At 44.6% G+C, this 22,985-nt stretch overlaps 1 protein-coding gene across 1 annotated transcript; it reads right to left on the minus strand.

Annotated features, from left to right (window-relative positions):
* Positions 1–12,657: 12,657 nt before the first annotated feature.
* NEFL (neurofilament light chain) lies at positions 12,658–18,409 on the minus strand. Its single transcript, XM_059071727.2, has 4 exons — positions 17,129–18,409; positions 15,978–16,102; positions 15,257–15,579; positions 12,658–14,615 (listed from the first exon to the last, which is right to left on the minus strand). Exons 1-4 carry the CDS (start codon positions 18,173–18,175, stop codon positions 14,473–14,475), a joined length of 1,638 nt encoding a protein of 545 aa, XP_058927710.1. The 5' UTR covers positions 18,176–18,409; the 3' UTR covers positions 12,658–14,472.
* Between the last annotated feature and the right edge of the window lie 4,576 nt (positions 18,410–22,985).

A 22,985-nucleotide genomic window follows, 5' to 3' on the forward strand; every position in this document is an offset into this window, starting at 1 on the left:
AGTATCAAATTGCTTGATTGGTTCATAAACTTAAGAAATATCTACTGTGAACTATGGCTTGGGTATACAAGGATCGTCCCTTCCAGAATTCACTAATTCTATTGTCAATGCCAATTATTGCACTACTATTTAAAGAGAGAGCAATTTGAAGTTCATGTTTCCAAATATGTTGACAGGGAGAGACTAGGTGCAAACCTCCAAGTGTTGAGGAAATTAGATTACCTTTTCTCTGCCTACAGTCAGCCCCTGGTTGCAGTGACGTTAAGTCATTGAAAAATAGTATTTCTACTTTTCCAGTAAATTGTCTTAAAGATACTATTTTCTTTTAAATCTTGGAAGAAGCACTAAAGCTAATTAGCTCTCACTCTTCAAACATAAGGAAACTGAGGCACAGAATTTTTTTAACGTTCCCTAGGTCACACAGCTAGTAGAGAAGACCCACATAGTCCAGATTCAGAGCACATATTCTTAACCCCCTGCACTACATTGCTCCTCAAATCCATCCATCATTGGCCACCTCAATTTATAAGGAGGTTCTGCGGCATTCACTTATTTTCTTTCCAGATTGAAAGAAAGAAAATAGGTCTATGCCATGCATCTTTCATTTAATATGCTTACAAATCTCCTCACATTGAAAAAAAATGATGCAACGGCAGTGTGCATCATGAGAAGAATAAAACATCCAGATACAACATAAGTGGTGGTTCCTTCTACCACGACAGCTTGCAGTGTACAAAAATGTGGCAACCACTCTCCCGTGGTAACTTTAATATTCAATGGAAAAGGAAAGTGTTATTTCTAGCACCGCCTTCTATGGCCAGTCAGTGCAGAGACAGTATTCAAACATTGGGATATTCATTTCCACAACAAATAGGTTGGTCGTTCCAGTTTGGAGCAAGTTATTTTTTTCTTGGTGCTTTATGTAATTTGCCCAAAGGAAAAGAGGAGCTATTTTTAAGTGAATTATTTTACCGAGTCTACACAACATGCATCTACCTCCAGGGCTCCTCTGCCCTTAGAAGTGTAAAGCTTTGGCAAAAGCACTGAATCTGAGTTCAAATCCCAGGTCTATAGACAGTAAAATTGTGTTGTGGGTTCATGATATGTAGCTTCTGCTACAGACTGAAGTGTGTGTCCCTTAACTTTGTATGTTAAATCTTAACCCCCAATGTGATGTTATTTGGTTGTGGGGCCTTTATGAGATGATTAGATCATGAGAGTGAGGCCCTCTTGAATGCGATCGTAAAAGAGACCTTGTAAAAGAGACCCCAGAGAGCTCCCTTGCCCCTTCCACCACATGGGAACATTGAGAAGACAGCCATCTATGAACCAGGATGAGGGCTTTCACCAGACACGGAATCATGGTACGTTGATCTTGGACCTCCCAGCCTCCAGAGCTGTGAGAAATAAATTTCTGTTGTTTGTAAGCCACCCAGTCTATGACATTTTGTTACAGCAGCCCAAATTGACTAAGACAGCTTCCACTTCCTTATCTATAAAATACGGGTGCTAACATGTTCTTCAAAAGGCTGCTAAGGTCATTAAATGAGATAACATCTGTGGAAAGTGCCTAGCACTGTAACATGTATGTAGTAGCTGATCAAAATCACTTGTTGAATGAATTGAAAAAGGTACAGAATTTACTTAATTTGAAGATATTAGTTAGAACATTAGTTTCCTTATACATTATTTCAATACAGAATGCATTGCAATGACTTTACAAAAATAAGTATACAATATAAATAGATATGTATACATATCTATAATATGTGTGTACATTATACAATACTCTGTAATATAGTCACTGTTCATATAGAGAATTTGGGTGGAAAATAATTGCATTTTGCACTGCAATAAGCTATTGAAATTACTTAGACATCCAATAATCCACCTACATAATCATGGGGCTTAAAATTTTCTTAATGCAAATTATTTAAAACAATATTGAGAATAGGAGAGAGAAGCAGTTTTGCACTAGGCCTAGGAAGACAACTTTCTTTTTTGTTATTTTTGGGGTTTTTTTTGGCTGCACATCAATGTGGGATCTTAGTTCCCCAACCAGGGATCGAACCCACACTCCCTGCACTGGAATTGTGGAGACTTAACCACTGGACCGCCGGGGAAGTCCCTAGGAAGACAACTTAAAATCCCGAAATCCATATTGATTGTGCTCAACACCATCATGCAAGGCTCTCAGAGTTGTCTTCAATTGCTTATCTACGGTAGTTTGAGCACCATCACATCATACCTTCAATAAGTTATTGAGGACTTTCCTCGTGGCACAGTGGTTAAGAATCCACCTGCCAATCCGGGGGACACGGGTTCGAGCCCTGGTCCGGGAAGATCCCACATGATGAGCAGCAACTAAGCCCGTGCGCCACAACTACTGAAGCCTGCGTGCCACAACTACTGAAGCCCGCGCCTCTAGAGCCCATGCTCTGCAGCAAGAGAAGCCACCACAGTGAGAAGCCCGCGCACCACAATGAAGAGTAGCCCCCACTCGCCACAACTAGAGAAGGCCTGCGTGCAGCAACAAAGACCCAACACAGTCAAAAATAAATAAATAAATTTATTATTTTTTTAAATTACTGAGTCATTTCTGTAAGTCTAGTTAGCTTTCTTGTCTTAGGAGAAAGCACAGTTTTCAAAAATTAACAGGTGACTTGATCAAAAGCCCTTTCTGGGGGGCTTAAGGGTAGGGTAATTGTTCTAAAGACCTAAATAGGAAGTTAGACAACTTAAAAAGGTCTCCATGCCTATAGCCTGGTTTGGGGGTGTGTTGTGGGGAGATCATGGGGGAGGGGAGTGGATGAGAGCACAGAATCAGGGTCCAAGAACTTGAGTGACAATATTATCTCCAGAAGGCAGACACAGGAGATTCCTGATTCTAAATTAAGATCATAGGATCACCAGTCAAAGGCCAAATGCAAATATCCTAGGTGCTATCTTTTGGCATTCTCACATTCATAAGAGAGCAGGCCATGACAGCTAAAAGAAATTAGCCTCTTAGTCTAGTTGTTTCTCATTTCATAAAGGAATTTTGGTGAGAAGAGTGAAATACCAGTTCACATTAGGGCTTCAAATGCCGCGTTCCTTGATCCACCAAGATAAAATCACACCCTCCTGTCAAACTCTGTCTCACTTACCCTACTTCATTTATCATTATAAACTCATCACCTGACACAGCATATACTTAAAAAAAATAATAATCTGCCTTTGTGAAAATAGGACATTTTTACTGTAAACGCTGCACCTTTAAAGGACCTAAGCAGTGTCTGGCCCATAATAGGTACTTAGAAAGTATCTGTTGAGTGAATGAGTGAATGAATGGTCTAAACTTCCTGGAACCCTCACTAGCAGATCTGGTCCTACAATGAGCCCCTACGACCGGCATTCAGCTCCAACGTGAAGACTGGCCCAGCATGTGGGCTCTGAGGCCTGGAGCCCTCTAGGGTCCCTTGCCTTTGTCCTCACATTGGGCCTCCCATACACCAGGGCTGCCAAGTCTGCCTGGCTCCCAGCCAGGCTAAAGCTCTCCCTGGGGCAGACATGGGGGCCAGGGTGTTTTTTTAAAAAAAATAAATTTCAACTGAGTAAACTTTAAATTTCTTATTGGCTTTATAGAATGCTTCATGAATCAGGCAGCATCCCATCTAGCTGATAGACAGGAGCTCTGAGGAGCTGTACAAAAATGAAAGACTTTTATAGGCAGAAGGGAGAAGCAACAAGGAAGGTATACTAGCAAAAAGCAGATCAGCTGTGACAAGGTCACTTTCCTTTAGGGTATGGTAGGGGTCCATCAGGCAGATGACTTCACTTGCAGACCAGACGATTCCTGACTGACTGATTTAAGATCCCATTTCTGGGAGAGGCCAAAACTAAAATTGTCTCGGTTTGGTGACATGGGACTTAGCATAAGTGACTCAATTTGGGGGCCTGTTGTCTTGTTTTTAACAAGAGAAATTTCCTGTGCATTTTCTAGCCACCACTGTCTCCCACCCCCCAATTCTGGAGAGAGGGCAAGAGAACACTCTACTGGTAACTTTTATTTGGGTTCCCCTCTGAGTTCACATCTCTCCTCCACAGGGGTATGGGCAGCCTCTACCAGTCAGGGGAGGAAGGCTCCAGAACATCACAAAGGCAAGAGCCAAATGGCCTTGACTCAGCAGGCCTTCAGATGGTAGTGCATGCTGGCCCTCAATATTCTGCAATGGTCTGTCTGGGGTAGTGAGTGGATGTTTAGAAGACCAGGACAGGACTTGAGATGAATCTCTTGCCCTCGCCCAGTACTTCGCTTGTTACAAGCAAAGGAAGAACACTGAGCCTCTCCTTGCTTTTGTTATGCAGCAGTGACCTGCTGCCTTCTCCGCCTCCCCTCTCCACACCCACGTGCATGTAGCTGCGGGGAGGGGGTGGTGGGGAGCTGCAGACCTAAACTCTTTTCGTTACTAGAGCTTCTCACCACCCGCTCCTGAATCACTTGAGTATCCGGTTAAAACGTAGATGCTAGTTCGGCAGGCCTGGCGCGGGGCTAAGACTCTGCCTTTCTCACAAGCATCCAAGCGCTGCAAACGCAGCTGGTCCACGCTCTACTAAGGAGTCTGGACCACGCGGCTCCGGGCGCGCCTGTGCTACGGTACCTTCTGCGTAGTACCCTCTTCCCAGCTTCCACACCTACTGCAGCATGGCCACCGCCTCCGAGTCCGGCTTCTTTACTTTAAAATCGGATTTCAGAACGCCTTGAGCTCCAGGCCAGGCCTCAGTGGGGAGGGGCCACTGCTTAGAAGGAACGCGAGTGCCCCCTTCCTTGTTCGCGCTTGGGTTTCCGGAGACCCCCGCCTCCCACGATCTCTCCGCTCGCAGAGAAGAACCGGCGATAGAAGCTTCCCGAAAGAACCGCTCCCCCTCCACCCAGCCCCGCCCCCCCTCCACCCAGCCCCGCCCCCCTCCTTGCCGGGGCCGGAGCGCGGACGCACACGCTGAGTTTCTGGCGATGCTCCGGGTGGCGCCCGCCCGGGGACGCAGTGGGCGCGGTGCCGCAGTGGACCTTTCTGACGCGTCCTCCGGGCGGGGCGACCTGGAAAAGATTTGGCAAAAAAGAGGATTCCGGGAGCCTCCCCACTTCTTTTCCCCGCTCCATCCCCAAATGACTAGGCTTCCTGATGAAAAAAAAAAAAAAAAAAAAAGTGTCACCCAGTCTGCTGGAAAGTATTTTAAGTCTCCGAACCTTACTATTTACAGGGGTGGCGTGGAGGTGAGGGGTCTTAATTGCGAAAGACTTGGCCGCCCCGGCTTTTTTGCACGTTTGCAGAGATCGCATGCGGCAGGGCGAGGCAGGCTGCCGCAGGGCAAAGTTTCACGCATCCTTGGGTTCCGCCTACTTACAAGGCGGTAGAAGCAGCTTTTCAGGCCTTTCGCCTACAAGCTCCCCCACCTCTAGCCCGGCCGGGAAGAAACTGGACCAGCGGCGTCAGGAGGCTGCGGTGGCTCCAAGGCCGAGCTGAATGTGCAGAAACCCGAGGAAAATCGCTGCCGTTTAAAAAAAAAAAGAAAGAAAGAAAAAAGTGATAGCAGAACGTTTTGATTTTTCAAAGCCTTTCAACTCAGCTCATTAGATTCTCACAGGCTAGGGAGGTTTGTTGTTGTTATAAAAATGTTTTAATGTTACATATTTCCAGTGTAATCCTAAAACACCATCAGATGCTCTCAGTCGTGTCTGGAAACACCCCCAGCTCTCCACAGAGGGGGCCCCAGCTTGGGCTGGCAGGAGTCCCTGGGGAGGAAGAAATGGGGGCCGATCCTGGAGGCCTTTCTTCTTCCCACAACACCATAGCAGGGGTGGGAGTGTCCGTGCCTCTTTGCTGCCAAGGGGGTCCGTCCTGGGACGATGAGAAAGATACCTTAATCTACAAACAGACCTCCATCTCCTCAGGAAATTGTTTTGCCAGTGGGTTAAAGAAACACTCTTCTACTCATTTTATTTCAATTATCCCTGAGTTTGAGCAGTGTTGTTTTACAGGTGGGCAGGGAAGGGGTGCAGGGCCGTGAGGCTTCTGATGTCTGCCTTGCCCCTCTCAGAATAACAAGCTGAGGATACCGGGTCCAAATAATATCCACCACCACCCCCCCCACAGTAAAAACGGCCTAGTGATGTCTTTGCCTGAGGAGGGGCCATTTGTTGAAGGGCCATGCCCCCCAGCTGTGCCCCCCACCCCCAGAAGTGCCCCCATGGATGCTGTGGAAGCTGAAATCAGCTGACTCCCCATCCTCTGGAAACTTCGGAGAGTTCTCGGTGGTTAAAACACTTTCAGAAGTCACACTTCCTGGTTTCTAATATTCAGGTGGGGTTGGGAGGAATTGAGGGCAGGACAGAAGGGAAACAGAACAAGCTGAGTCTCTGGCTCCTGTATCCTTCCTTACCAGGTGCTCTAAGTCACCGACGTGGCCCTGGTTCACTTCTCAGGTGCCTCCCGTGGGCATAGGACGTCAAGTGCAGTGTTACCAGGGCTCTTGGTCTTCAGAATCCGGCCAACCCTGGAGGCCAGCTGACAAACGCTGAGCGTCTGTGTCCTGAGAAGGTGGTGCATTTTACTCTCATCTCAGAGTCGCCCTCTGATTTCACACTTCTGACACCAATTTTTCTGTCTTAAACTGAGAATGATTTGTGACTTACAGTTGAGATTCTCTCTCACACATATTCTCTTGTGTGTGTGTCTAGGTGGGGAGGAGAAAAAAAGGACGGGGGGGTGGCAATCTCTCTCCTGTATTTTTTAACCTCTGAAGTAAAAAGGTGAGATTCTCCAGTGAATAAATGACTTGAAATAAACCAACAAGTCAGAATGAACAAATTATTCCTTCTTCTCAAGCCATGACTAGGTAAGATGCAGTTAGAGTTTTTAATGTAGGGTTTCTGTATTTACTAGTGCACTAGATACAGAGAAAAAAAGGGAATATTCATTGTGCTGCATCAAAGCATCCTACTAGTTGTTTTTTTTTAATAGTCATATCAGGAAATGGTCTATACTCCACATGAAATTAATTCGGATGTGGGGCGGTTATAGACTGAAAGAATGACACTTCGCTAAAAGCAAAGGGATTGATGGCCATCAATACACAAATAAAAATGTCGTTAATATCTACCAGAAACCTGAGCCTCATGTACAGCATTTCAGTTTTTTTATAAAGACATTTCATATTTAAGACTACTTGTAATCCATATAACTTTTGTTTATTAGACGTGTCCAGTTTAAACTCATGTGTGTCTTAGAAACTAAGGTATTCAAAAAAATCTAAGGTGCCAACTTGGATGGGTTTGACTATCTGACAAAACAGAAAACCCTTTTATTTTTCTATCATAACTTACCTTAAGTCATATATTAACTGCCACTATATTTATCCCAATTAACTAGAATAATACATATTTCAAATGAATTAATGCGGGAAAGCTAAGGCCTTGAAGTATACTATGAAGCTTTACAGAAAACAAATGTGGGAATACACATCAGGAACTATTAAAATGTACATAATACCCTTTGAACGTATAATTCCACTCGGGGAATTACTAAAGAAATCCTTCATTAGAAGGGCAAACCGAAGGTATCCATTAACGAGGATATTCCTCGCCAGGCTGTCTATAATTTTCACAAACATATTTTTAAACTTAAATTGGGACACATAATCAAGTTAAGAATGAGTACACAGATGAGAACAAGGGGGAAGAATATTTGAAGCTGAAATGGTTTCAGAATCTTTTGAGTGGATTATTGCTGTTCGTAAAAGAAATAATCACATGCCCACGATCTTATGGTAGCCTCCAGTGATCTTCATACTTGATGCTCATGTCCCTGTGTAGTTCCCTCCCGCGAAGAATCAAACAGACTGGTCTCTATGACAAGTAGAATACAGTGGTACTGATGGTGTGGGTCTTTCTAGACTAGGTCATCAGAGACATTGCAACTTCTGCCCTGCTTTCTTGGACGCCTCGCTCCAGGGGAGGCCAGCTGCCATGTTGTAAGGATCCTCAAGCAGCTCCATGAAAAGGCCCAAATGGAGAAGAATTACCGGTCCAATGGGTGAGCCACCTTGAAGTAGTTTCTGCAGGCCTAACCAAGCCTTCGGATAACAGTAACCTCACACAGCATCTGACTGCAACCCCATTAGAGACCCAGAGCCAGAACATCCCAACCAAGCCACCCCCAAATTCCTGATCTGCAGAAACTAAGAAATAAGTGATTGGGATTGTTTTAAACCACTAAGCTTTGGAGTTATTTGTTATGCAGCACTAGGTAACTAACACATACTGCATGTTAATTTCATGAAGTTATGTAGTTATCAAAAAAAAAAAATACTGTTTACACCTTCCCCCCTCCATGCATTCATTCTTTCAGTAAAAAAGATACCTCAAAAGTTTTCTAAATCATCCCACATCATGCCATCTCTACTGCCACTGCTCTAAGTCATCACGCCATCTTCTCTTACTGGGACTAAAACAGCCTTTAAGTTAGTCTCTACTCTGACTCTTGCTTCTCTAAAGTCCATTCGCTGCACAGGAGCCACAGCAGTCTTTATAAAACAGAAATCAGGTCATGTCACCAACTGCTGCTTACCCCTTTCAAATTGCACAAGGAATAAAACCTAAATTCCTTGATCTATAAACACTTGCATAATATGTCCTTTGCCTGCCTTTCTCAGTTCTATCTCCTACTCTCTCATTCTTAATGCTCACCAATGAGCTTAAGGCATTTTTCTGGGTTCAAACAAACCAAGCTTCCACACCTGCTGTTCCGTCTACCTGCAGCGCTCTTTCCCCAGATCTCTGCATGTCTGGTTCAGAGCTAATGTCACTTATTTATTTGTTTATCTGTTCATTGCCTGTTCACACACACACACACACACACACACACACACACACACACACACACACACCCCACTTTAGTCCCTGAAAGCTGGGATATTGTCTGCCTTATTCTTTGTGCCTAGAACAGTGCCTGGCACATAGTACATGATTAACACGTGTGGAATGAAAGGACAAGCTATGTCAAATATACATAAATAGAAATAAAGTCTAAAGAAGAACATATAAATGAAAATAATGATGACTGAATGGAGAAAATATGATTTTTTTCCTTTCAAAATTTGTTTTTAATGTTGATGTTTTATTATTTTTTCAAAACCCTCCATATACAACTAATTATCTATGTTGAAGTAGAATTAAAAGGCTACCAATAGTCACTTTCTGGGGCTGCTGAAAATTTTTTACTTCTCATGATGCTTTACCTTTTACCTTTTTAGCTCTCATATAAGATTCTTCACTGGGAATTTTCTAGGGGATCTTAAACTGAAAATGCCAGTTTTGATGAACATTTTCCCAAGAGGAAAACATCCTGAATTCTGCACTGGAAGAATTCAAATATGAATCATGGCTGGAGCAGTTCTGATCATTTACACCCAAGGGAGAAAGAGTAAATTGTTTATCCTGGCCATGTGCATGGAAAGTTCTCACAAATATTAAACCTTTGCCATTCTTGAAATATTTATTAAGATTCCCACTAAATGCAGGGCACTTTGCTAGATATGGTGGGAGGACACAAAGACACTTATCTGTTTAGTCACTCTTTACTCCCTTCCCAAAATGACTTGAAATCTCTTACAACAAGAAGATATGCAAGAAGGAGTAGGAGGAGAAGGAAGGAGGAGGAAGAAAGGGAAAAGGAGAAGAAAAAACCATTGAGGACCAGTTAAATGTGAACACAACTAGAAAATTGTAACCAGGTAGAAGAATAACACCATGAGAACTGTTACCAAAGCAAACTTGGGTCTGCTCTCCCAAGTTTTGCAGCAAAGCCAATCTACTCGCACCAGGTTGTGGTGAAGGAAAGTATAGCGTTTATTGCAGGGCCGAGCAAGGACAATGGGAAGCTAATGTTCAAAAGACCTGAATTCCCCAATGGCTTTCAGGAAATGGTTTTTCGAGACAGTGTGAGGGAGCCGGTTATAGGATGCATGATCCGCTCGTGGACCTTCTTTTGATTGGGTGCTGGTGAGGTAACAGGGTGATGTTTTGGGAACCTCAATCATCAACCTTCTGGTTCCATCTCATCTGGGGTCTACGTGCTGGTGGTCAGCAGTTAACTTCTTCCACGTGGGGGGGGCGTGTTAGTGTCTGCAAAACAACTTAAGGATATGACTCAAGATATTATGTTTTCCTTGAGGAGGTACTTAAGGTCTTTGACTTTGTTTTATGGCTAAACTATTATTATTTTGTCTTGTTTGACTGCTTTCCTTTGTTTCTGCATTTTCTCACTTCTCTGATTAAATTTGTTCTTTGGAGCTCAGGAGAGACCAAGGAGGCTAAAGCTTTTCTACAAACAAGAGGTGGTGCTCAAGGGGCTATGTCCCCCAGGAAGGCCCCGCAGGGTCCTGCACAGTTTGAGAAGCACATCCTGAAAGTTGGTGATCCTTGAAGATAAATTTCAAATACATCTCTGTTTAAAATTTTTGCAGAGGAATTTATAGGGACATAAATAATCAAAGGAACTAAAGAAAAACTTAAGCATTCTAAGTAACTTCAGTGGAACACTGTGAATGTAGAGGTGCCCTTGAATTGTACAAAGACTGTAAGAATTCCAATAATTGTGTGAAAACCCCCAGGCTGCTGTCACAACACAAGCCTGTGAAAATATGCTCTGATTCCATGAGGCTGCCTCCCAAGCTGGACTGCAAAGGAGAGTCAATGCAATATTTGGTTAAGAGCATGGACTTTAGAGCCATCCATCCTGGGAGGTTTGAATCTCAGCCTGCCACAAACTAGCTACGTGACCTTGGTCAAGTCACCTAAAAATTCCTCTTCTGTAAAATGGGGACGATAATCATACTGGACTGATAACATTGTCATAAGAAAGAAATTGATGAGATAATACGTATAATGCAATTAGATTAGTACCTGGGACACAGCAACTATTCTGACAGCACTAGAATCTCCATGTAGGAAAAAAAGCAATCAAATTAATTGCTTATCAATTTAATGCTAGGAATGAAACTTTACACGAAGTTTAGCAATTCCCTTTAAGTGATGGACTTTAGTGTGGACAGAATAGTGATATGCATGTTTCCTATTCAGCCATTTAGCCTGATCTTCGAAAAGTTTTTCAGGAAATTTTGAATCATGAATCTAGAGTGGATTTGAGAAATCAAGTGCTAAAGCTTTATGTAGCTAAGAAGGTTGAAGCCAGAATGGGGATGGGGGTGGGGATGGCCAGCCCTCCATAACAAACAACACTAGAATCCAGAACAGACACTTGATTTTTGGTTCTCTGCCCTTTTCCACAAAGTGTTGACTAGACCAGGACTGCTTATTGAACACTCTCGGCTTTCTAGTCATCCCGAAGGCATTTTAGTCTATCAAGAAGTTATTCAGGGGCTTCCCTGGTGGTGCAGTGGTTAAGAATCTGCCTGTCAATGCAGGGGACACGAGTTCGAGCCCTGGTCCCGGAAGACCCCACATGCCGCAGAGCAACTAAGCCCGTGCACCACAACTACTGAGCCTGTACTCTAGAGCCCGCGAGCCACAACTACTGAGCCCACGCACCACAACTGCTGAAGCCCACGTGCCACAACTACTGAAGCCCACGCGCCTAGAGCCCATGCTCCACAACAAGAGAAGCCACCGCAATGAGAAGCCCGCGCACCTCAACGAAGAGTAGCCCCCGCTCGCCGCGACTAGAGAAGGCCCGCGCGCAGCAACGAAGACCCAACGCAGCCAAAAATAAATAAATAAATAAATTTATTTCTTTTAAAAAAAGAAGTTATTCATTCAATCGACATTTATTGTGCTCTACCATGGTAGGAACAATGCTAGATGCTGGGGAGCAGGAGGTCTGATTCCCGTGCTTCTGAAGATCACTCTACAGCAGGGGACGCAGACACTAAATGATCATGGAAATAGATGCCAATTCTGACTGTGTAAAGGTCTACATGCTCTTATAAACACATTTAATAAAGGAATTTGGCTCAGTCAGGGAAGGCTTCCCCAAGGGAATGACAACTGAGCTGAAATCTGAGCAAGTCTGAGGGAAAGATAGAAAAAATGAGTGCTCCAGACAGAGAAATCAGCCAAAACCTTGTGGTAGGTGGGCAAACTGCGGGCCAGGAGTGAGGGAGGGGTAAGGGGATATGCATAGGATGAGGTTCGAGAAGTAGTTTGGGGTCAGGTCGCTCCAGGCCTTGAAGATCACCTTAAAGATTTTGGTTTTTATATGAAAAGAAATAGGAAACTATTGGAGGGGCCTGATCAAAATGCACTTTTCTAAAGATTAGCTTACTCTAGTGTGCTGACTGAAGGAGGACAAGACATTGGGAGGTTCCTTACTTAGAGTGGTGGCAGTGTAAACAGGAAAATGGGGATGGATTCAAGATACGTAGGCAGTAAATTCAGTAGGACTTGGTGATAGATTAAACCAGAGGGATTGGGGAGAGGAAATGAGAGATATGACGTCATGCCCGGTCTCTGGTCTGCAGAATGAGATGGCTGAGGGGTGGCGTCATTAGCTAGGGGAGAGAATAAAGAACGAGAACTAGAGTTTGGGGAGAGCAGGAGGGAGAGGGAGACTGACCAAGGTACCACATTTGAGGAAATTGTTTTTAAAGACTTCAAATCCATTTAGTTTAGATTTTTCAGTATTTTATTATGGCACACAGGATAGAGTATGGTACAGTGTTCTTCCTTCAAGAAATTCTCAAACCAACCAGCTCTTTCCATTTGGCTACTTTTTTTACATGTAATTTTGCACATATCTGAGCTTTACCATGTGCAGCATCCCATGTTTATTGAACATAAATGTGAAAAGCTTGGTTTCTGAGGCAACTCCTAGTCTTTACAGAAGTAAATGTACTGAGAATCTTTGTAATTCAAATCCATAGCGTCATGGTAGATGAAGAAATATTTTACCTATTTGCTTTGGTGAGATATATTTAACTAGAAATACATAGTGTGATGTCATCAGGTAACTTTAAATGGAAACCACTTGCTTTCAGGTTAAATTCATGACCTTTAAGAGTCGTCTAAACAACAAATATTGAAAAAAATTAGCTGACAAAGCAATTGTGTAAGAACAGAAGCAGAACAGCGGATAAACAGTAATTTCGTCAACATTCCACATCAAATGCAAGTGCAAGAGCTTTCATAACTTTACAGTGAACAGGGAGGATGCGTGGGGTGTGAATTTGATGCAATGTCCAACCAGTTAGAGCTATCACTGAAATCTGAATATTTCCCAGTAAAGACATGCAGAGCAATGGCAATGCAACATACAAGTATATAATCTCCCCTTTAGTGACTGATCACAATTTCATTATCTGTATCTGTCGTGCTTATAAAGTTTAAAATAGGTGGCATAAAGGCTATTTACTTGAGGCAACACAATTAAGCTAACAACACACTCAATCATAAGCTCAGGATTGCAGGCAACATGTTTGCAATGGCAAATAAACTTTGATATTCTTACTCCATCCAGAATTATACAGAGATATTAAATTATTCCTTCTGATTGTGTCATTTGCTTGGGTTTCAACTGCTGCTCATGACAATATATTTTAAATGTGGTTATAGTGCTAGGTGGGTTAGGGTTATGGGATTCATATTCTATCCATACTGCATTTATTATTATATACTAGTGTTAAAGTTACCTGTTTACCATAGAGGGTATATTTATCACATAATTTCAGAATGGCCTCCAAGAAAGCCATTCCCAACATTACATAGGACACTTACGGGGCATAGTATACAGCTATTTATCAAAGAAAACCCCAGAGATTCTCATTTACTCGAGCTTACTATCAGTAAAATTTTCGAGGGGAGAGATTTCATGAATGGTCATGACCTAATTGCATCTTCAGAATTACCAATTAAGGGGGGGGGGGAATGCATTGTAATTGTTAAAATTTTGACTTAAAAAAATTTGGAGGTCAATAGCCCACTTCTATGTGTCTTATATTGGTGCCTTCTTTAAGATATTCGAATTAAGTCAACAACCACAGCAAGGAATGTCATTCAGTGTAACTTTATTTACTATTTATAGCACATAATTCAAGGTCTTTCATTTCTAACCACCAAAGGTTCGAAGGACTATTTTTTTTCCATGAAGTTTAACATTAACATTAGTGAATTCATTTATTCAGGGGTTTTTTTTTATTGTAAACATCTGAATTATTCACATTGCCATAGATCCTGAACTCATAAGCATGGACCATGCACAGGCTGGCAGCAAGCCAGGAAGCCATTCTGCAAGCAAACAGATACTCTGCGGAAGGAGAAAAGTCATAGCACAACATTTAATGCCCAACCTAAGTCATCTCAGAATTATACATATATTGACTTCTTAATTCATATAGTATCTGCAACTCAACTGGTTGGTTGGTGATGGGATTGACCTGATTTCAGGAGAATTATTCCTGGAATAGTTAAGGAAAGGGGGTTCAATCTTTCTTCTTAGTGGCTTGCTCCTCCCCGGCAGCTTCATCTTTTTTCTCCTCCTCCTCAGCTTCTTTGGTTTCTTCTGCTTCTTTGCCTTCACCTCCTTCTTCTTCCTCCTTTGCCTCCTCAGATTCTTCCTTGGCAGCTTTAACATAAAAAGCAAATGTGCAAACTCCAAATGCAGCGTGAGCCCAACCAAAACATTTCTGCTAAGGTTTTGTGGAGAAACACATAAGTCAAAATACTTCCCCCAAACCCCTCAGCTCCTTTCTCCCAAAATACGTGCAACTGACAATGCTTGCCGGGAATAATTTGCCACTGAGCACATATTTAAATAGAATGAGATTATGTCTAGGTACCGGATGCTCTGCTCTTCTCCAGGACCTTGGTTTTCTTGTATTGTGCGTTTGGTGTTCATTTTTTGTTCTTTAGGACACCAAATGACTGAGTTAAATGAATGGATTTTAAAATGTTTAATTAGGAATAAAAAGACAGCAGGAGGAGGATTTTTTTTTTTTTTAAGTTCTTTTCAAAAAAAGTACCAAGCTAATTAGAGATGTGTGTCTCTGGGAGGACAGCCAATTTGAGAAATGAGGTGCTTATTACCAAAGGTCTGTTGAAGCAATAGATAAATGTATTACTTAAGATTCTAAACTCATATATGAATAAGGCTTCCTTGGCATAAGCAAGGCTTCCTTTATCTTATCAATCTCCTAATGAATATTCATGCCCTGGCTGAACCTGGAGCTGCAGGGTGGGTTTGGTTTGGTTTGGTTTTAATCCTACCTTCTTCCTCTTGGGCTCCCTCCTCTTCCTCAGCCTCAGCCTCTTCCTTTGTCTCCTCCTCCTCAGCTTCCCCTTCAGAGGGGGGTTGGTCCCTGGCTTCCTCGGCTTTCGCAGCCTCGATGGTCCCCTCCACCTCGATCTGCTCCTCCTGGACGTGGCTGGTGTAGTAAGATGGGAAGGAGCGGGCGGACATCAAGTAGGAGCTGGTCTGTAAACCACCATAGGCAGATCGGCCAAAGACCTGGGAGCTCTGGGAGTAGCCGCTGGTTAGGCTGCCTACGCTGGTGAAACTGAGCCGGGTCTCCTCACCTTCCAAGAGTTTCCTGGGGGAGGCAGGGAGAGGGTAGGGTTAACAGTCATGAACACAGGAAGTGTGCTGAGCCCACCGCCCAACACCTTCCCCAGTGCCACCCTGAAAGCCAAAGGCAGGGTTGGAAATGATCAGAACTTAATAACTGGGGATGTTGTGACTGAGACCAGGAAGAAAACAAAAACGAAAAAAACCACCTTAAAATAACCCTGTCTGTTAAGACTTTAAATGTAATGGGAAGCTAAGAACAGGTCTCATTATTACAGGATAAATTCTTCTTGGACAAGGCCAAAAGGTGAACACAATTATTTCAAAGGACTATTCTTGAAGATTTCTGATTCAACAGAAAGGAAGTCTGATTTCCTTCCTAAGGTTCAAGGGCTGCTGCTACCTTTGCCCCTCCATTGTTACCTGTAAGCTGCAATCTCAATGTCCAAAGCCATCTTCACATTGAGAAGGTCTTGGTATTCCTTGAGGTATCTTGCCATTTCACCCTTTGTGGTTCTCAATTCATTTTCCAATTTGTTGATCGTGTCCTGTTGGAAGACAAAAAAATATACAAGCGTAAATCCTTACTGCTATTACTGTACTATAGCTGCAAGGGCATAGGTTTAATTAAAATCAAAGTGCGCACCTTAGATAAAACCTCCCCTGAAACAACTGACTTTTCTCTTTTTAAACCTTTCTTTGCTTGCCTAAAAAAAAATCCAGCTTCATAAAGCATGAGATGAAAGCAAACAATTATTTTTTAAAAACTAATGGAAGAAAAATTTTTTGTTTTTGTTAATTACTACAGTCTAATGATTATCATAAAATGCCTGCAAGGAACTAAACAGATTTGTTTTTTTGAAAACTGTTTCTCATTCACTGACTAACTTTATCTAGGTTACATACAAGAAATCCACTTCTTTACAGGAGAAAGAAGTAGATAAATTTAAATTTTTTTAATTTTCTCTAAAATATTTTCTATGTATCTATATTATTTTTCTCTTCTCTCCAGAAGATGGATAAAAAACGTTTTACTATGACCATCATTACCCACTACAATTTTGACTGTATTCCTGTCTACCTGCTACGGGAAGGCTCCGGTTGGTAAAATTAGTCTGAAATCATGCTAGTCACAGTTATCCTTCAGAACTAATGGCAGTTCGTCGCTGAGTTTACTAATCAGATGGTCCAATCGGTGCAGCAGAGCAACTTGTGGTGAATTCAGGACCGCAGAAAGGCAGGCCAGAGGCAACGCCCTGCTCTTATCCTTTCTCCCACCCCACCCAACCCCCTGCAGGGCTGGGCAGCTTTAATGCGCCACAGAGATTCAACTGCACCCTGCACATCTTCGCAGACTGCAGTGGCGCCCGCACCCCGCCCTCCAACTGCCCCACCCGCTCCCACGCAGCCTCCAAGGAGCCAAGTTCTACCCCCTAACAGCTGCATGCAGATGCCTCATTTCTGATCTCCACTATCTAGGCGCGCCCTCCACTCTCCCCCCAACCCCCCCGCCCATCCTCACTCGATTCTGCAGCCCCCTCCCCGCCCCCACAGTGTTTTGCCCGGTGCCATACCTGCATAGCACTAATGTCGGCGTTCTGCTTGTCCTCCAGCTCCTGCAGCTGCTTCTCCAGCGCTTCGTTCATGCCCCGGCATGCTTCGATCTCCAGGGTCTTGGCCTTTAGCAGGCGGCGGCTCTCGGACACCTCGTCCTTGGCGGCGCGCACCGCATCGGTGTTCTTGGCAGCGCTCTCGGTCAGCACGGTGAAGCGGCTCTTGAACCACTCTTCGGCATTCTGCATGTTCTTGGCGGCCAGCTTCTCATACTGGGCGCGGATGTCCTTGAGCGCGGCGGAGAGGTCGGGCTTGGAGGACACATCCATCTCCACGGAGATCTGCGCGTACTGGATCTGCGCCTGCAGCTCGGCGATCTCCTCTTCGTGCACTTTCTTCAGAAAAGCGATTTCGTCCATCAGGCTGTCGATGCGCTTTTCGAGCTCGGCGCGGGCGAGAGCCGCTTCGTCGGCCCCTTTGCGCGCTTCCATCAGCCGGCCCTCTGCGTCCTCACGGCTCAGCACCTCCTCTTCGTAGCGCGCCTGCAGGTTGCGCAGAGTCTCCTCCAGCCCTTCGCGCTCGCCCTGCAGCGCCTGCTTCTCGTTGGTGGCGTCTTCCGCCGCCAGGCGCAGGTCGCGGATCTCCTGCTCGTACAGCACCCGGAAGCGGGACGGCTCGGAGTGCTTCTGGCGCAGCACCAGCAGCTCGGCTTCCAGGACCTTGTTCTGCTGCTCCAGCTCGTGCACGCGCTCGATGAAGCTAGCGAAGCGGTCGTTGAGGTCCTGAAGCTGCGCCTTCTCCTGGGTGCGGATCGACTTGAGGTCGTTGCTGATGGCGGCCACCTGGCTCAGGTCGAGGTTCTCGAGACTGGGCAACAAGGAGCCGGAGCTGGAGGAGTAGCTGCGGCGCACGGACAGCGAGGAGGAGACGGGCGCCGAGTAGCTGGAGTAAGCGGAGCGCGCGGTGCTGTAGCCGCTGCGCACGCTGGAGATGTGCACCCGGGGCGTCTCCACATAGCGCCGTTTGTAGGAAGTCGAGTAGTACGGCTCAAAGCTGAAGGAACTCATGGTGGCGGTCGGTGCCCCTCTGGCCGGCGGCGGAGATGGGGGCCTAGAGAGAAGAACGGGGGAGAGAGGGAGAGGGGAGGATGGATGGCTGTGTGCAGCTCGGCTCTGTCCTGCCACCCCTATTTATACTCGGAGAGGATTCTGACGCAGCCTTAGATCGATCACGGCGCGCCGGGCCAGAGGGGGCAGAGCGCTGCTGCAGCCGAGGGGAGGATTCTGCGCAAAAGGAAGGCGGGGGCGAGCCACAGGCCGCGAGGATGCTGCGGCTTCGTCCTCTGCCCTTTCCTCTGAAGGCTTCTGTTTTCTGTGAGACCCCGTACCCCCTCACTCATTTCCTTTCCCTACCCCCACCCCATCCTCCTTACTCCTTGATCCCTGTATCACTCGGATTGGATCGTGACCCCAATAACAAGTTCTCATTCCCTACTGACACCTTAGTTTTCTCCTCCCCGTCGCTCCTTCCCCACCAGGGGTCATCATCCCCCTGGCGTTTACGGTGACATTGCAGTGCCTCCAGGGCATTGGAGATACAAAAGATTGTCCACTGTTGCATGTATGCAGCATATATGGAGGAAAGTTTTCTATTTCTTTGTAGCTGTTTCTGGCACTTTCTTTAATTTGTGTTCCTTTCTCCTAGTTATTTTTCTTTTTCTTTAGTGCGCTCCTTCTACACACACACACACACACACGGACACACACACGTGGAACTGGGGCACTGCAGGTGTTGATTTTAGCATTTCTAAACCCTTAGAGCAGTTCATATCAGCCTTGTAGTGTTACTAGATTTTCTCATTTCTTTCCGGGGAACGAAGCCTCGCATACTTTGGGCGTGTTGAACCGTGTAGGTGGAGGAGTTTGAACTAGCTGGGGAGAAAACCGATTTGCAAAAAGACAGCAGCCAGCACTGCAGCGGGGAACTTCAGACTGTCACACGTTGCCTGTATCTTCTTCATCAAGCTAAAGTCCTGCTCGACACCGACAGCTCCATCACATTAGAAGCCCCTTTGCCTCTTTTCACACCCGTGTAGCGCCCAACCTGATGATTTCAACAAGCCACGCAGGTGGCTGATTTTCAGAGGGAAGCTGCTGCTGCCTCCCGGAGCGCGGAGCGCGGAGCGCGTCTCCAGGGAGCGGAACTCGGACCAGAGACGTCTCGTTCGGGGGCGGGCAGAAAATAGCCGTGTGGTTCTTCCCCCCACGAGCCACTCTGATAAACACATAACAGGTACAGTCCGAAATCCATGGATTTCTTTTAGGGAACACCCAGGTAGCTGTAACAGAGTGCACGCCGTAATGCACATTGATACAGCCCTGCGGTTTACAGAGCGTTTTCGCGCACATTATGTTAGGGAGTCCTCCGGTTGCAGGGAGGGACTGCAGAGATATACACCTAAGATTTTTCTAAGCAAGCATATAATTTTTGTTTTCTTTGGGTAAGAGTAGCATTTGAGGTGCAGCATACTGATATTTTTTTTAAAAGAGGCAAACAAAGGGGAGACATGAGAGTTTTTAAACAGAGAAGCCGGCATCGCTTTCCCTGTGATGCTGAGAGGGCGAAGGACTTGGAGCGGATACCACAGATGCTCCCGGAGCAACTGCAATCCCCTCCCCGCGACAGGAGGGTGGGAGTGGGGTGAGGCTTAACCCCTGAGGTCCTTTGTACGTAAAAAAACCTTTCCTTCTTCGTGGTACAGGAAAAGACTGCAGCAGAGAACTTGCATGGAGTTTCTAAAGAATCTTTAAGGTCTCAAATAATGAGACTTTAGAAACATTAACATTGGTAGTTTAAGTCTATCAAGAGGTCCATCCACACTCAATCATTCTAGGATTTCAAGCTGAGGCTGTCCTGCATTTTGCTTTTGGCCCTGGCAGCACTCATTCTGATGACTTTTTACAGTCCATGCATCTTTGGTCTTCGCGTTGATCAGGGGTTCAGCAGAAGGAAAGGCTTCTGGGGGGTGGGGGGGAAGAACCTAAGTAAGCCATATTTTTGTCTGCTCCCAATTACCCATAATTGGATATCAAGTGGCAGAATGGATTTTTTTTTTTTAACCTGCCCCCATTCAAACCACATTGTTTCACACTCGCTCTGTGTGAGTCCCCCTACCCACACTCTTAGGTATTCACGAGTTCATTTCTTTTGTGCCAGCTCCCTTCCCTCAGTTTCAGGTCACCCTCAGAGATCTTAAGTTCGTCAGTGTTTTTGCCAAGGCTCCTGGCTGAAGACTGACTGCAGAGGAAGCTGTTCAGAAAGAGGGTGGTGGCTGATCGATGCTGCAGGGGCCGTGAGATGCTGCGGAAAGAAGAAACCTGTGGGTCTCTGCTGCTGTCCTTTGGGCAGCTGAAAAGAAAGGCATCCTGGAGTGTGAAGGGTAGGAATGTGAGGGCAGGGACCCCTGCCTTTGTTGAACCTGGTAAACAGGGGGTGGGGAAAGGGGCAGATCTACTGTATTTATGAATATAGACCTCTGGTCTTTTTCAATAGCTCCACTACAACCTGGCTTTAGAGGAGCTCCCGGACCCAGCCCGGGTCTGAGTGTTGGTGACCCTACCTTCAGCCTGCCTCTGCTAGGTACGTGCTTCTTTTAAAAATATTCTGCCCAGTCATCCTCCTTTTTAACTCTTTGTTCTAAATACCCATGTGGCATTGGCCCTATGTGTCAGAGCAAAGGTAAAATGGACAGCTGTAGAAAATCTGCTTTAAAAAAGAATCTTGACTTTCCTTCCCTTACCACAAATGTTTCTGCATTCGTGTTTTTCGCAGGGGTGTCGTTATTTCTTTAGAAGCCTTTGGGGTCTTGTTACACACGTCTGCATTTGTTCCCCTTTAAACACATTCTCCAACAACATGAAATTGGTTGACGGCTGCCAACAAAACACACTCCTAGGAAATAAAAATTATTTTAAAAATAAATAGGCAAGTATGTTGATGAAACTCATTCAGAGAATTGCTACTACTCTGGTTATCCCGAATAGCTCTGTAATTCCCCTAAATGACTGTTTGAAGCAGTTTAGTTTAAAAGTAAAATGTATTAACGTTTCCACAGAGCTCATAAAATACAACTCTCAGAACCACCGAAGAAAACCTTCCTCCTCGAGTGCCAAGAGAGTCAGAAGTTTCAAATGGATAGGACCTGGTGACTCTCATTTCATTATTCTAAAACACTTTGGCACACAGGAAGTTCTGTATTGGCATTTGTTTTGAAAAGCTGAGCTCCAGGCTGAAATTCTTATGAGGCAGGTCTCGTGAGAACATCAGTCCTTGGGTCAAGAGAGCAAAGTTCTCCTGTCACCAGTGAGCTGCGGGAATAGCCCTCAACCAGAACAGCAGATGGGTCTCCATGCTCTTCCCCATCGGGTAGATGCATCATTGTCAGCAAAGTCGGCATCAGTCTGTCCGTGCAAGGAAGGATGAAGGAAATAAATACGTGCAGGGTGCCTACCCTATGACAGGCATTTGATGTCTATTATTTAATAACCCCCAGATCCCCATGAAATGGATTATTGTTTATTCTGAGCAAATAGCTGAGGCCCAGAGAGGTTAGGTAATGTGTCAACTCACACAGCTACTCCCCACCTAAGCTCAATTCGCTTCCAGCCTGAGTAGGGCTCTACTCATTACACATGCTGCAGCCACTGGCATTTGCTGCTTCCATATGTTTCTGTGGAATTTGATAATTGTATGCTGCAGTCTCTGTGCATGTGGTAAACCACTCATGTTGGGGAGAGACAAATGTGAACTGATTTCTACCACGAAGAAATTGTTAATGAGCGTGTTTTATTTGGACAGCTAGTGGTGGCAATAAACTGTAAGATTATTGTAGGTTTCTTAAGAGTTCCAATGTAAAATAAAATGGAAGCTACCAGTAGAACGTGACACATAACTGGTGATGTGACTTTTTAGACACGCCTCTAAACATCAGTTTACAAAACACCCTTTCTGGAATGAATGACCTAAATGCAACCTTAGCTGATTTAAACTCTTTAGAATAACTATATTATGACATCCACCTTTTTACTAATTAAAATACCCTCATATTCCACTCCGGCAAATAGGTTCTCTTTAGCAAAATGACCTTAAAAAATGCTCTAAGGAATAAAAGAACAAATGCTGGCACCCAACATCTCATCATTGAATTTTATCATGCTTTCTCCAAATCTTTACCTTTTTAGAAAGAAATATGAGTAAAATCAACAGAAAATGTATAGTGTGTGGAAACCACAAATATATTTCCTCTCTGCTATTTATAACCAGTTTATTTCTTTATATATTATGCTCACCCTAGGAGTCATAATACATGAATCTCCCCATATCTTGGGAAATATATTTGAAAGAAAACTTTCCCCTTGTAATATAAAATATGACTAATTTTACAGCATCACATTTTGAAGTAATGCATCATAAAGTGTGCTATGCAGCTATATAAAATGTAGAAGGCAACGGGAACGAGAATGTCATTTGAATAAATTAAAAATGAAAAGCACATTTCTATTTAGAACACATGCAATATTAGAAATGACAGGGAGTTGCTGCTGTCCAAGCAGAAACGATGGTGATAGGTTTAAACTCCTAAATGCTTGCTACACGGAACTGGCCAAGGTTTTGTATGTTCTCCCCAGAGGCCTGTTCCACAGTGCCTTGCCCTTAATCACAGTCACCAGCCGAAGAGGTTAGAGGGTATGGTGGAGACCTTAAAGGGCTTCATTTGTGGTCATTTCGGGCAGGTCACAGCCCTATCGGTCCGAACCAATAGTACTAACCCTGTTTGTTGAGTTGTGCTTTCCTGACTGCGAGGAAATACATGCTGCT

Source organism: Kogia breviceps, chromosome 8 (assembly GCF_026419965.1).
Source record: "Kogia breviceps isolate mKogBre1 chromosome 8, mKogBre1 haplotype 1, whole genome shotgun sequence".
Classification (NCBI taxonomy): Eukaryota; Metazoa; Chordata; class Mammalia; order Artiodactyla; family Physeteridae; genus Kogia; species Kogia breviceps.